The sequence below is a fragment of the Mus caroli genome, chromosome 4 (assembly GCF_900094665.2).
Source record: "Mus caroli chromosome 4, CAROLI_EIJ_v1.1, whole genome shotgun sequence".
NCBI lineage: Eukaryota > Metazoa > Chordata > Mammalia > Rodentia > Muridae > Mus > Mus caroli.
The window spans coordinates 47,295,051-47,311,229 of NC_034573.1; the positions used below are offsets into that span (position 1 = coordinate 47,295,051).

At 42.3% G+C, this 16,179-nt stretch overlaps 1 protein-coding gene across 4 annotated transcripts in view; it reads left to right on the plus strand.

Moving 5' to 3' along the window:
- Positions 1-6,188: 6,188 nt before the first annotated feature.
- Fktn (fukutin) overlaps positions 6,189-16,179 on the plus strand; it is a 53,246-nt gene continuing 43,255 nt past the window's right edge. The window contains exons 1-2 of one of the 4 annotated variants that reach the window (XM_021160504.2): positions 6,189-6,382; positions 12,190-12,392. In XM_021160504.2, coding sequence (XP_021016163.1) covers positions 12,288-12,392 — 105 coding nt within the window. In that variant the 5' untranslated portion in view covers positions 6,189-6,382; positions 12,190-12,287. Of the gene's footprint in view, positions 6,737-12,189; positions 12,393-16,179 lie in introns of all 4 variants that reach the window. The other 3 variants (XM_029476204.1, XM_029476205.1, XM_021160503.2) reach the window with 3 other exon arrangements.

Below are 16,179 nucleotides of genomic sequence, written 5' to 3' on the forward strand. Positions count from 1 at the left end.
CATTTGAGAGGGGGTCTGACTCTGGTGTGAGAGTTCAGAATGTACTCTGGGGTGAGAGTTCTGGTGGTCAGTAATTTTCCTCTTTCAAGCTCAGTTACTTGAATAATAATAGACTTAAATAATAGATTAGCAGAATTTTGAAGGTTCCCCTTTCTGACTTGTACCTGCAAGTTAACTATTTTGTATGATACCTTGTATATGTTCTTTGTATCTCTTCCTGCAGTTAACATTATAAATACGTAGACTGTTAGTCTGTCATTAAGATCAAACATCTGACAAGTAACTGCCTTCAGGGAAGAAAGATATGTTTGTGTTTTCAGGGGATGGAAATCCTGTGTGAGAAGGCATGGTGGGTGAACAAGCAAGAGATTGATCCAGAAGTAAACTCGTAGCCTTTAAGACCTGCCCACAAACAACCCGTTCCCAGCAACTGTAGGTTCCATAAACTCCAAAACAGCACGATTATGAAATGTAAGGCTGGAGGGACACTTCACATTCCCTCCATAGCATAACATAAGTCATGTGGCGGCTGGCTTCTTCAAAAGTTGGTCTTGTCCTTATTTAATTAGGTCCTCTCTCTCTCTCTCTCTCTCTCTCTCTCTCTCTCTCTCTCTCTCTCTCTCTCTTGAAAATTCAACAGCTTGCTTTTTTAAAAAATAGTAACTTTCATATAATAGAATGCTAGCCAAATTCAGTACTGATATAAATATAAACTTCTTAGGTCAAAATATGTGGTCAGGCAAATTTTCTGAATCTCATAAAAGACAGTTTTCCAACCATATAAAATATTTAGAAACAATATACAGCAAAAACATACCACAATTTAAACCAAATAAAAGCTTTGAAAATATCCCAATCCTTGTTATGATTTAGAACGCCTATTTTCAATAACTTAAAATATTATCTACACTTCCCATTTCTAAATTCTGTTAAGAACCACTAGTCTAGATTTAAATAATCCAAATATTTACTCATGCTAAGAGAATCTGACATTAAGGAGTCTATTAGAAACACAAAAATCATGAAAACTACTAAGTACATTAGATAATAACAAGTCCTTCCAAGCCCTAGATAATAAAGGCAGTTTTCTACTTTCTAATCACACCTAAGGTTTATCTGCATAATGTAATTCATTGGCTGACCAATAATAAATAGCTTAAAGGGAATTTATTCACCTATCCAGTAATGTTTTATTATAAAGGATATTTTGACCAATATTTCAAATTTATAAATTCAATTATGCTGACATTTCTAGAATTATTGTGCTGGTTAGTTTTTAAGCTTGATACAGGGTCATCTAAAAGGAAGTGAACCTCAATTGAGAAAATGCTTCCATAAGATTTGGCTGTAAGGCCTTCTTTTAATTAGTGATTGATGGGAGAGGACCCAGCCCATTGTGGGTAGTGCCACCACTGAGCTGGTGGTCCTGGGTTCTATAAGAAAGCAGGCTGAGCAAAGCCATGGGAAGCAAGCCAGTAAGCAGCACCCTCCATGGCCTCTGCATCCGCTCCTGGCTCCAGGATCCTGCCCTGCTTAGTTCCTGCCCTCACTGCTTGTGATGATGAACTGCTATATGGCACTGTGAGTGAAATAAACCATTTCTTCCCCCAAGGTGCTTTTGGCCATGGTGTTTCATCACAGTAATGGTAACCTCAACTAAGACAATTGTTAACTTAGCAACAAATCATCTTTATAGGCCACTTATTAAACTGATGAGAAAGATGATACATTCTGGCTTTTATTTAAGAAATGATTTAATTCAGTAGTTTGAATTGTTACTACTTGAGAAGTACATTTGCTTCCCAGTACTAGGTGGTAGCGAGGTGTAAATGGCCTTCCTGGTCCTCACTTCCCTCTAACAGAAAGCAGCAACACAGAGACTCAGCAGTAAACATCTTCTGCTGTTTATGTAAACTCAGCTCCAGAAAACAGAAAGTGAGAACATACTCAAGTCCTGTCCGAAGCGTTCCCAGCTCCAATAGTGTGCTATAATAACAGTATACCAGCCCTCCATTGCTGACTAGTGAACTCTCAGTGAAGAGGACTCTCAGTGTCCTCTCGGATGCCATTCCTGGTGAGCTTTTACATCTTTTCGTATCCGAAGGTGTGCATATAAACTTTTTGCACAGATTTTAGTGTTAAGAACTGAAAATGCACATAGTACATGTATGTTAAGTAGAGTTTCAGAACTGACCACCTCAGGAGCCAAACCACCTTCTGGTGCTTTCACTTAGGCTCTAATTAGGCTAAGAAGGAGACCACTGAACACTACAGTCAAGAATTTACTAAATACTGGTGATTTCTACTAGCCAAACTCAGCTCTGCAAGCCAACAGGTGAACCAGGAGGCTCTTTGAGTTCATTGTCCATTAGGAGTCTGGGAAACATTTTCAGTTTTTCTTTGGTGGCTACCCATCCAACATCAGCAAAAGATGCCGCCACATCCTCTCCAGGTGCATGGGGACTCCATTCTGTTACATGGCTGGTAAGCTCAGCTGTGCAGCAGCCCTCAGCCTCCCAGCTACTCTCCATTCTAAGTTTTATGGTGAAGTTTCAGTTTTGCACTTCCATTGCATGGTACTAGTTGCTTATACCCACTTCACTCAAGGTGAGCACCAGAGGGATTGACAAATCCAGTGATAAAATATATGTTAAGGGAAGGCTATTCGTATCTAAACAGAGCCAGCCAGTAGTATAAACAGTACAATACAAGATCGTACATACACCAGATTCTTGAGCTACAGATCCTGGCCTTGTCTCCACTGGACTGCTCTTCATAAAATCACAATTGGAAGGAAGCCAAGGATCATGTCTTCCATATTTCTTCTATATTTCTTGACCTGAGTCAGGATAAGAATGGAAACTTAAGGATAGGGATCTTGTTTTTATATAGCTGTTGGTACAGTGCTTGGTTAACCCTGCTCTTCTTCATATTGACTCATCCTGAAACTCCATGATGGAAATCAGGCTCCTAGCTTCACCTAGTACAATTCCCTAAGGGTGTCTGATGGCTGGTTCTAATTGTCTACTTGGCCCAATGTAGAATCACATGAAACAGGAGTCTCCATGAGGGATTGTCTTGGGTTCATCTGTGGATGTATCAATGGGTGGGGGTAGGGAGACCTATCCTGAGTGTAGACAGCCCCATTTCACCAGCTGGGTCCTGCACTGAAGAGGAGAGAGCTAACTGAACACCAGCATGCATTCTTTGTTCTTATGCTCCTTTCTGCTTTGGGATGAGGTGTAACCAGCTCCCTTAAGCTTTTGCTGCTTTGACTTCCTAATATGATATGCTGTAATCCGAGACTGTGAGACAAAAATAAGCCTTGCCTTCCATTGCCCTGTCAGAGTATTTTATCACAGTAACAGGAAATGAAACTAGAGGTTGGATTCCTCAGGCCAGTACCCCAGCTGGTCATCTGTAAGTTTTTTCCCTTGAGGACCTGTGTAGGCATGTTTCCAAGATCTACCAGAAAAAAAGACACACACACACCATGGATGGCAGTATGTGGAGAATGGATGGTGTGAAAAGGATGAAAGGAAAAGAACATCGCGACTTGACCCCAAGACCAAGACAAGGGCCAAGAAACAGAATCCCACCAATCCCCGAGCTTCCCCAAGCTCAGGAATTGAAATCTTACTAATCCTCACTCTAGAAATCTCCACCCTGGAAAGCTCTGCCCTGCCCCACAAGAAACCCCATATAAACCCTGCCTGCTTCTCTCAAGTGGAAGCAGCCACTCTGCCAGGTTTTCCCTCCTAATAAATCTCTTGTGTGAGGTTTGTTGTGCAGTGTGACTTTGTGTTATTCCTTGGCTCTGGATGGAGTAGAGCTATTTAACACTTTTGCTGGGAAATTCCCCCTGCTAAAGCAGAACCGTTAGACTTGCCTTGGGGAAACCTTTTCCTGCAGCCCCAGTAGAGCTGGAACACTTCTGTAGGGGAAGCCATTCCCTTCGGAGCTGTAACACTTACAGCTTGGATATGCCAACAGGAGTCTACATGCATGTATTCCAGGTCACATAGTACCATCACTTTTCAACATTGTCTGAGGAATTTGAGACTCCCCTATTTGAATCTGGATTTATGATTCTTCAGAAAAAAACTATTAAGGATGGATATTAAAGAAACTTCTGTATTCATTTTATTTAGGTATATGTGTATGTTACATAAGTGTGGGCACCCTCCAAGGCCAGAAGAGGACATTAGATACCATGGAACTGGAGTTACAGAATAGAGCTTGGGTCCTTTGGGAGAATACTTAGTGTTCTTCAGTGCTGAGCCATTTCTCTGGTCCCTGAATTTGGCATTTTGATGGTTAACCTCTTGGTTACTTAAATTTGTTAGTGCTGGTATCTTCTACTTTTGCCATAGGATACCACAAACTTTACCAGGTCAGAACGTGTAGATACACACACCTGGATGATTCTTGAAAGGTGAATGTTTACTTCTGATGGAGGCTATTTTTAATTCCTCCTTGTAGCCTTCTCAACAGCTTTAGATTTTGTTCACTAGATTAAAAGACTTTTTACGATGAGTGAGTCTCCCAAATTGTCTCTCCAAACCTGCTTGAGAAGTACTACTTTCTAGTTACAGGACGGGATCTAATAGCAGCAAGTTAAGGGAATAAACATTCCCTTTGGCTCATAGTTGGGGAGGTTAAAGTCTATCATGGGAGGGGGGACATGGTATGAGGGGCAGGTGGCTGAGTCTACTCACATCTGGATGGACTGGACCAAGAAGCAGAGAGCGTCCTGAAAGGGGAGCTGGGCTGTAATCCTTAATGTCTGACCTCTCTAATGGTCCACTTCCTCCAGGGTTTCAGAATCCTACCCCTCCAAGGTTCTAAAACTGCCTGGAGACAAGGGATTCCAACAGAAGCGTCTGGGGAGCATTTCACATTCAACCCATCCACAAGGACCATCGTCGTCGTCAGCATGCTTACCTGGTTATTGTCCAACTTCCTGTGTGGGCAGGGCTTTTACTTTGCAAGCTTTAATTAAAAAGAATAAAGTTACTTGTAAGTAGAGGAAAATTTAGAAGTAAGTTTCAAAAAAATTGCTGACAAGTTATGTCTAGGATAACCAAAAGGATTGTCAATTTTCTTTGAAGGGTTCTAAATTCCTTCCTCTAAATCCCAGTCCACTTTCCAGTAGCAGAAACATGATAATGTAGATGGCACATTATGACTGTGCTTATATAGGAAAAACAGTGAGATCTATACTTAAACTTAGCTCAAATCAGAAAACTGGCTAGTCCTCTGCCTCCTGCAACGTTTACACAGGATAAGATTTACTGTGCACCTGAAATCTATTCACTTCTAAAACCCGGGAGGTTTTTTTTCCTCCTTATAATTTCCAGACCTAGTTGAGCATAATAAGCATTCCTAATATCTTTTAAAACATCACCTCTTAATACTCCAATAGGCATCAATTATATTGTGTGCATGTGCGTGTGTGCGTGCATGTGTGTGTGCATGTGTTTAAAGACAAGACCTCACTCTAGATCCTCTTGCCTTGGCCCCCCAAATACTTGAATCGTAGGCATGTCAGACAATAGAAATTTTTGATACAGCCACATTCCATCACAACTTTTAGAAAAATTCTGTTTTAAGACAAGCATGGCGATGCACACTTGTTATCTCAGCACTTGAGATTTGGAAGATGTGTAGGATCAGTTGAAGGCCATACTGGCTGAGTAGAATTTAAGGCCAGTCTGAGCTAAATGATATAGAACGGGGTGCGTAGGTAAATTATTTCATTTTTTTTCTATACGCCGTTAGTAATTTTCGTAGAAAGAACGTAAAATTACAATAATTTCCTTAGTGCTTTTTAATTTTCAAAAATTCCTATCAAAATCCACATCTGCTCCTTGCCAATAACTCTTTAAATGACACTGCTAAAAGCAAAGATGCTAGGTGCCAGGCCCAGAAGCATCTATATTTCTTTCAAGCCCCAAACTGGAAGATCGCATCTTCTAGACCTGGATGTCAAGTAGGCACCTCAACCTAATGAGTATTTGCATCCCTACATAGTGCTCTTCCCCATTCTGTCCCCAGTAGCAGAATGTAGAGAGAGGAGAAGGGGGAGGAGGGAGGGAGGGAGGAAGAAAAAGAATCATCCACTCTAGGTTTGCACTTTCTGCGCTCTGTATGATGAGCTGCACACTACCGGGGACAGTGCCGTTTTTCCTAAACTCCAGGTAGCCTCAGGGCACTGCCGGAGGGACGGCTGATTGCATATTTCTGATGGCCAGACAAATAGGCCATATTAATAGGAGCACTCGGAGAACAAAGCAACAGCTAACGTACGCCGCTGCGCGCTTGACCGCTTCTTTGCGACAGTTGCCGTAAAGCGAGGCCACCGCCGCAGCTCTAGAGTTAGGTAAGATGAGGGCACCCGGGCCGGGTAGCCGAGCCTGGGCGTGGGCGGGTTCCCTCAGGCACATGTCGCTGGTCTACTGGTATACCCTGAGTAGCGGTCGTCCACCTTTGGGGTACCCTCCCTACGGCGGTGGGGAGGAGTCCGACGTCGGCCGCAGTCGGTGCACGAGCTTGCTGCGGCCGTCCCAGCTGTCCCGGCGACAGATCGTTCCCACACTGATCCATGCTGTCCGCTGGTCGTCCTGACCCGGGCGGGTTCGATTTTGGAGGTTCATGGAGACGCTTAAAAGGCCGGGCTGCGACAGTGACGTTTGAGCTGGTTGGCGAGAGCGGACGATGCGGGGAGAACGATCAGGTGTGAGGACCAATGCATGCCAAGGTGGCTCCGCCGGGGAGGAACTGATGGAGCCTGCTGCTGTTCTGAGTGCATCCTACGCCGTGGCATGAACTCTCAGGGAAAGGAAGGGGGAATGGCAGGGCAGCCGCCCAGGGAGGGTTCCACCTGAGAAGGACTTTGACGCTGCGCCAAAGCCAAGTTCTGTGTACAGCAAGCAGCCTGCTGCAACTGCTTCGAAGAGAGGTGGTGGTTGGCTTACCAGCCGCTTTCCTCTCTTCTTAGACTCCTCAGTGGTCATTCTTATTTGGTTTGAAGGAGTGCTCACTATGCTTAATAGTATGATGACGATGGTAATAATAATAAATAACAATAATAATGATAAGGTGGGCGCGGTTAGCGATGCAAGATGACTGCATGTAGGAACTTTCCTGTCTTCCGTTTACATTATCAGTTGGGGAATATCGGGAAAGATTTGATAAAAATGGGGCCGGGTAGTTAAAAGCTTTAGATAAAAGTCGTCCAGAGAACTGAATTCAGATTTCACCACGATCGCCAATTTCTCAGGTAGCACAAGGCAAGCCACTTTCTTGTATGTCTCAAGCTTTCTCGGCTATAAAGAATGATATTCCAGTCTTTCTAGTTTGAAGATTTCCATTAAGTAAAAGTCAGCCTGTGAGCCAACCATGGTAGCACACACCTGTAATACCAGCACTTTGGAGGCCAAGACAAAAAAAAAGCACTAGGAAACAGAGCTGCATAATGATTGACAGACCAGCCTGGGGTAAATGCCCTCAACCAAGCAGTTAGACTTGCCTCTTGAGGGAAAGGCTTTACTCACTGTCTTAGTTAGGGCTAATACTGCAGTGATGAAATACCATGACCAAAAGTGACTGGGGAAGAAAGGGTTTGGTTTGCTCAGTTTTAGATTACAATTTATCATCCAAAGCACTGAGGGCAGAAACCTGGAACAGGAGCTGATGGATGCAGTGACCATGGAGGGATGCTGCTTACATGCTCTCATGGTTTGTTTGGCCTGCATTCTTGTAGAACCCAGGACCACCAGCCCAGGAATGACACCACCCATAATGGGCTGGACCCTCCCCACATCAAATCACTACTTAAGAAAATTCTCTACAGGAGGCTTGCCTACAGTCTAGTCTTGTGGAGGCATCTTCTCAAATGGGGTTCCCTCTTCCCAGATTATTCTAGCATGTGATAAGTTGACATAAAATTAAAAATAACATGAGATGTAAATCAAGTAACTTGATTTGAGCTGGTTCAACTCACTCACTAAAGTGCTTGTCTTTGTAAGCATGGCGATCTGACTTCTGCCCTCTTCTAGAAGGTACTTTAAATAGCTGAGCATGGTAGCCTGAAGGTATAATCTCAGAGCTGGGGAGAGGGAGATAGAATTCCGAAGGATCCCTGGCCATCCAGCCCAGCCTGCTTAGTGAATTCTAGGCTAGTGAGAGACTTGTCTTTGGGGTGTGGAGGAGTGGGGGAAGGGGGTTGGAGAGGTGGCTCAGTTACTAAGAGCAAGCATGAGATGAGGACCTGAGTTCAGATGTTAGCACTCACATAGAAAGCCAAGCATGGCTATGTGCATGCCTGTCACCCCAGCACTAGGGGAAGCCAGCAGAAATGAGAGGATTGCTGGCCACCAACCAGCCTGGCTCCAACATCAGTGAGAGGCTCTGTCTGAGGGAGTAAGGCAGAGTGTGATAGAGCAAATACTGGGCGTTTTCTGGCCTGCACATTCCTGCCCTCACACACTCACACAAAGGTTGGTGGTACCCAGAGAGCGACCCCAGAGGTAGTGTGACCTCCACAGACTTACAGGCACTGATTTACTGATTTGCACTCATCCCCTCTGTGCACAGTAGCAACTGATTTAGCACATTCCATTCTAGCAGTGAGAACATTGGCAAAATAAGGTTGCTGGTGGTGGTGGGTTTCTTTTGTTTTGTTTTGAAACAGAGTCTCATTGTGTGGTCTTCTCTGGCCTGGTAGAGGAGGCTGGCCTCTAACTCAGAGGTATACCTGTCTCTGTCTCCCAAGTGCTGGAATTAAAGGCTTACACCACCACGCCTGATTGAAAGTAGACTTTATTCTATTTTATTTGTATTACAGAATTATGTTCAAATAGGAAAGACATTAAATAAAAAGAAAAACATTACATTTCTTCTCCTGAAAGTCAACCTTACCTAGCTAACTTTTTATGCAACCTCTCTTCCCTAGGTCCTTTATTTCCTCAGAGAACTTTCCTTCCAGCATATTCAGAAAGGAGTCACCATGTGCTTATGATTCTTCTGGGTAATCACATAGAGAGGGTACAGTAGTTTACCTTGTCCTCTTCCAGTGACAATGTGGCAAGGTAGAGGTTATTTTGTAAAGGATCAAGAAGGGAGTGAACATTAATTAGGTAAAGGTCTATCATTATCATCAGTCCTGGGACTGAATCTAGGGCCTTGTGTATGCAAGCACTCTACTGCTGAGTGACATTCCCAGCTCCGTGTTCAGTTTGTATTTTGAGATAAGTCTCACTGAGTTTCTCAGGCTGGCCAGGAACTCTGCAGCATAGTCAGCTTTTGAATTTACCATCACTCTATCTACCTTCCAGACTAGGTGGTATTATATACAGGTCTGTGCCATGAGAACCTACTAGACTTTGTTTTTTTCATACAATATATTTTGGTTATATTCTTTCCCCACCCCAAATTCTTCCCTGATAGCCACTCAACTTTCTCTCATAAAAAGCAAAGCAAAACAAAAGTACATGGGGTCTATTTTTGTGTTGGCCAACTATTAATGAATATGCAGTCTATCTTGAGCTACGCTTGATACATGCTGTCACTCCATTTAAGAAAAACTGTTTTCTCCCCCTGCCCCCAGAAGTTATTAGTTACAAATACCTTCTTGGCTCAGGGTGGGATTTCATGCCCACTTCCCCTTCTCCGAGCTGGGATTTTGTCTGACTTGAACCTGTGCAGGTCTTGTTCATGCTGTCACAGTCTCTCTGAGTTCAAATGTACATCAGGCCTGTTGTGTCTGGAAAACGCTGTTTCCTCTGGCTCTTACAGGCTTTCTATTTCCTTTTCTACAGATATCCCTGAGCCTTGAGGGGAGGGCTTTGATGGGTTTTCCCTTTAGGGGTGAGTGTTTCAAAGTCTCTCAGTCTCTGTACGTTGTCTAGTTTGGAGTATTTATGTTTGTGGTCAGGACATGTAGGGAAGATGTGAGAGCAGTCACAGCTGTTTGGCAGCATGAACTAGCAAGAAGAGAAGCAAACTGTATGCACAAATGCTCTGTCCGTACAGCAGCAAAATGGGGAGATTGTCAGGCACTCTTTGCTACTTGTTTCTGATAACATGAAGGAGTTATGTTTTAACTTTTCACATATAACGTGTTCTCTATCTTTCTCACATACGTACACATGTGTATAAATGTTTCTGTCAGAAAAACCTTCCATCTAGTCTAGAACATGTTTCCTCCTACCCCAGTGTTCTTATGAATAACTGATCTGGGGGAGGTCTGGTCATTTAAAGATAAGTAACTAAAATGAAATGAACATTTAAAAATGCTACAGTGGGAAGAAAATAAGTGATAGCTGTGCAGGTCAGAGGGGACAGCTAATGGAAGACAGGGACGTCCGTGGTTAAGGGCATGCACTGCTCTTCCAAGGGGTCTGAGTTTGCTTCCTAGAACCCATGACAGGCAACTCACAGCTACCACCTGTAACTCCAGTTCCAGGGGAGTTCCAGTTCCTCTGTCCTTCACGGGGCCTGCACACATGTGAGCACACACACGCATGTACTAAGAGTAAAAAATCATCTTTTGAGAAACTTTAAAATGACAGTGTTGTGCTGTACTTCAGGGGTAACGTGCTGACCAGTCCTGGAGAGAGTGAGGCCTTGGCTTCAATTAGCAGCATTGCAAAAAAATTAGGCAACGTTCATTGGCTCAAGTGCTAGGAGTTGGTTGTAAGACAGCAGTCTGGCAGAGTTCAGGAAGAAAGGACACACAAGGACACACACATTTCATAACAGCCTATGACCTTGAAGCTTCGGCAAGGTGACATGATAACAGGCTTTGGAAGTTGAACAGCTGAAAGGGCAGTGAAGGCGTTATACTTTAGTTCTGGAAAGAGAGAATCCAGTGTCCTAATGAAGTTATTTAAACATAACTTCACAAAGCTTTCTATAATCATTATAAGTTGAAAGAACACTCAAAGACTGAAGAAAATGAATATACAGTTACCACCATCATTATATAGTCTAGGTAAACAAGAGTTGAATTTTACAGGTAGGGAATATGTTTGCATACTTTGTACATCCTGTCAAAACAGATCAGATTCCCTGTATATGGGGCTGTGGTGTTGACTGTTATCAAAAGAACATTTAGCATTACAGGGCAATGATATAAATCCTGTAACCTATCAGGGGACGTGAAGTATGACCTCCCAGCATCCTCCCATTTCCTGACATCATGTTTTAACAATACCAACACTAACAGTAGTGGTACCTTCACAGTCTCTTCTTGATGAGCTGTGGAGATGAGTGGGCACAGGGTATGGCAGTAGGATCACTGTGGAGCACTGTGGAATAAGAGTCAAATAGCATAATTACGGGACAGAATAAAATAACCAAGTAGAAATAAGTAGGAAAAAGAAAGAAAGAACCATAGTTTGTCAGTTTCTCATTATAACCAGGGAACAAAAGAAAACTTAAATGTTAAGTAAAAGATGTATTAATATTGAAAAATAAAGCTAAATACTAGGGGATCTTTAAATCTACCTAACTAAAATCATTTTTTGGAGAGGGGTTAGGAGGATATACATATTAAATTTCTTATACTAAAAAGATAATCAGAGGTACCCAGGGTGAAAGATCAAAATGTTTATCAAAGTTTCCTTTTCCTTTGCAAATACCAAGGTCATATATGAGCATCCTATACCTCACACTCATACGCATATACACACCTCTCACAAAACAAACAGCTAGATACTATGCTCCTTGACTAAGAGCTGTCTCACGGTTTTCCTTCTTTTCTCGGCGTGGTCAGAAGTAGCATCGCCTTTGAACTTGTCAGACATAGACCCTGCGGCCCAGAGGTCCCAGGACACCTCTGTTGAGTCAGACTCATGGAGGAGCCTCCCCTCCGCACTCCTTCTTGGCCATGGTGCTCTCCTGAACTACAGATAGCCTTTCCTGTCTTCATTTTGTCTTTTCTACATTTGCTTTTCATATTTGTTGGTTTGAGACAAAATCTTTTTGTGGAGCTCAAGCTGGCCTTACCCTCATTATGTAGCCAAGGCTGGCCTTGTACTTGCTATCCCCCTGCCTCAGCATACCAAATGCTGACGATAAACATGTACTGCCATACTTGGGTAAATATAAATATCTGTGTGTGTGTTGTCAATAATTATTGAAGTTAATTTTTTTTGTTGTCAAATTGGCCTTTTTTCTTTGCAGAAGTATCTCTGGTCACAGGAAACAAGATTCTGTTTCATGAAGAAGATGAAAACAACTGGGCTACTGTTAAAAACCACCCAAGAGAACACCATAGACCAATGAGTAGAATCAATAAGAACGTGGTCTTGGCCCTTTTAACACTGACGAGTTCTGCCTTTCTGCTGTTTCAGCTGTACTACTACAAGCACTATTTGTCTGCAAGGGTAATTGTCTTTTCTTATTAGACATAACTGTGGCTGTGTGTTTTCTTAATATATTTAAATTTCAGTATAGAAAATTAATAATGTTTATTTTTAAAGAAACATTTCTCAGTGGGGTTCTCATCTTTTTAGAATGTAACAGGCAGTTTAAAATTTAGTTAAATGTTTTTGTAATTATACAATTAAATCAAAAGTAATATTTCAATCGTATTTAACCTATTCACATTCCCTGTTGAATAAAACTTGTTATCCCTAAATAATATCAGTTAAATTAAGTCACTGATAAGTAATTTTGATAACATATCAAAACTATTTTATATGTTAGTATATATTTTGATTCGGAATGTACTTGAATTGTAGTGTAACTTACCCTTGATGCTGTTTGAGGGAATGAAGTCGAGATACTGGGCTGGAGTCAGTGGGTTGGAGTCGTAGCAGTGAATGGCTGTAGTTCCAGATCGAGATGAGTACCCAGCATTCCGGGGTCTTAGGAGCGATTACCCTGAGTGGGTCATGGACTAGGGAAGGGGGCTATTTGCTGTCTTAGAATAAAGAAGGCCTATTTCTGCTTATGTTTGGAGTGAGCATTACTGTAGATGTCCTCTTGGCCCTTGCTGCTTATTTAGATGTTTAGATTTTCTGTGGTCTACAAATAAAATCAATCTAATGATCTAATAATTAAAGATAAGGAGCAAATACACTGTATTTCATAGAGGGAATAGGCTTGACAGAAGACAGGTTTTTAAAATGCAAACTTTCTTTGGATGTTCTGTTCGGGAGCACAACTTCTCATATACCTTTGGCCCAAGAGCCGGCCTCCTCTTGAGGGGAAGGTTGTCATTTTTGACGGACTGAGTGCACAGCTTCAAGAGGGGCAAACATGGAGCAGTAAGGGAGGAAGGGGACACTTGCCTCTCAATTGACTTGCGACAGCCAAGTCAATCCTGGCAGTTAGTGAGGTAACAGAGAGCACAGCAAGGTCCCCTCACATCCCGAAACAAAGTCCAGTGGAATAGTAGCATCGTGAGTACTGAGTAGCCTGCCCAGGGGGAGATGAAATTCCAAACTGAAAGTATCATTTCTGTGCAGAGCATAGTAGTGCTTTCACGTCATTGTAAGCTCAGAACGTTGTGATCCGCCCACTGTAAGCTGGGCTCCATCCAGAGTCAGCTTCCGTTCACACCACGAAGACATATTTCTCGGGAAGTTTCAGCCATCCATTGTTTTTTTCTTACTGGACCCAACAGGTTAAGGTGGCTTTAATTCAGTGTGCGTATTGAATTTGTATTTACTAATCACTTGTTGATGCATAGGGTGCATAGCAGGAAAACTGAGATCAATAGGGCAAAGCTCTTACTTTCAAGATACTCATAATTTGATAGTAATTCTTGAGTATGGGTTTTGAGTTCAAATCTTAGTTCAGTCGTCTGACTCTTTGCAAATCACCTCTTTAAGCTTTGGTTTCTTTGACTGGGGCACAGTAACATTGCCAGTTGAGGGAACCTAGTTGATGTGATGCATCTCACTCAGTGTTTTCTACGTAGGACATGCTAAAAAACAATAGTGTCTAATAACTTCTCTTTCACACCAATGGCTTACATTACAATTTTAAAAATAAAGTTGAGAGGCTGGCGAGAGGCTCAGTGGCCCTGCTCCCCAACCTACCCACTCCTGCTTCCTGGCCCTGACTGGCATTCCCCTGTATTGGTGCATATGATCTTCGCAATACCAAGGGCCTCTCCTCTTATTGATGGCCGACTAGGCCATCCTCTGCTACATATGCAGCTAGAGACACGAGCTGTTCCTCCTATAGGGTTGCAGACCCCTTCAGCTCCTTGGGTACTTTCTCTAGCTCCTCCATTGGGGGCCCTGTGTTCCATCCAATAGCTGACTGTGAGCATGACAATCCTGAATTCAATTCCTAGAACACATTCAGTAGAAGGAGAGAACTGGCTCCTCAAAGTTGTCCTCTGACCTCCACATGTGGGCCATGGCATGCCTTCTCTCATCTCTGAATGAATGATTGAATGAATGAAGTAAATTATTAGAGTCCTTGTGAACCTGTATTTTCACTGTTTTATCAGTGAATTAACTGGACTCTAGATAGAATGTTTCTCGCTCATTCAGGACCTAAAACTGTTACCTTTACTCGTAGAGCTATTCTGATGTGTAAGGAAAACTGTACTTAACAGAATATGTTCACATTGGCAGATAGGTAATAAACTGGCTCTCAGAATGCTGTAGGACAATTGAAAATATTAAACTTAATGGCTGAGTAGAGACAGAGCACTATGTGAGGCAAAGCGTGCACTGTGCTTTCTACTCAGATGCGGCACACCAGCGCCTTCAGCAGTCACTGTTCGTATCACCAGTGGCCATCACAGGGTGCTAGTCTGGGCCAGCTTCCCACTATGCTGAGTAATTTGTTTTCAGTTAGAGGGAGAGGTTTGAAAGAAGAATGGCAGCAATTATTCACAGTGAACAATTTTGTATGCCATCATTAAGAGTGGGAATTAATCCTTACAGCCGTGTAGCACATGTGCAGCAAAGGCTCAGAATATTTTTAAGTTCGCTGCTTACTAAAATTTGCAAAGATTTTCACTCAGTCTTTGACTTTTGCCTTGCTTTATTTTTCTCTGAAGGAAAATATATAGGTTATTCCTGGAATGGAAGTATACTAGACATACACTAGACTACAGTCTAGTGTAATATGGCAAATTTGGGTAAATGTCACCCCCCATTATTCCTCCATCCCTCCAGTTTTTCATTACCCAGAAAAATAGTGAATTTCTTTTATTACAGTGTTTTACACTAGTTTTTATTCTTTTGTATATTCTCAGGATGTAGATTACTGGTTTTCAGATGGTTTGCTAAGACAGGTAGTTTTCCTCCCCTTGCATCAGCACTTAGGAGTCCAGTCCAGGGAGAACTGGAGAGAAGTGTTTTTGTGTGAAGGAACAGCACTGAGATGCAGAAGAAGGCAGCTACCCAGACAGATGGGGATTCGCCACAGTTAGGGTCTTCCAGCTTTATCTGTGCAGGTTTATAAACAATTGGGGGAAAAAAATTAAGTATTGAAGACCTTAAAGTTTTTAACAAATTAGCCATGTGACTCTAAGTGGGCATGTTTAAACAGTCATACAAATTAAGAATTTGGATTTTGGTTTCCTGTAAGAATTTGATTATTAGATACTGTGCATCAGAAATGACAAGACTTTTTTTTTTTTAAGTCTTAGTATCTTGTTTCTGGAATGCCTTTTCTTTAATTACATTATAGTTGGGTCACTGGAGTTCAGTAGTCACCAATTATTCTTCGACCAGTTCTTTATAGGGTCTGGGTCAGCCCATCTACTTATTGGTGGCCCTTAACTTTCAGTATCACTATCCAGTAGGAAATATTTTTGAAATATCTGTAGGCTTGTTTTCTTAACCCCTTGACTTGTTTTGTGGAAACTGTTTAAGCAGAGCACAGTAATAGACTAACTCCCTAAGTTCAAAATTTGAGGCGCTTTGGAACATATAAGGAAATAGAGGAGTAATTTAGCATTTACTTCTTCAGACTTCTTCAGTGGGTTTGGCCCAAGGTTGTTTGTATTTTAATGTTAATATTGGACCTTTAAGATTGGTTGTCCTAGAGATGAGAGAGTCTGCATGTAAGACGTTGAATGATCTTGTCTTTAAGTTATATTTGATTGGTAAATAAAGATGCCAACATCCAATAGCTGGGCAGAAGAGACAAAGGTGGGGTTTAGGCTTTGGGGACTTGGGGTTGGAGAAGAACCATGAGGAG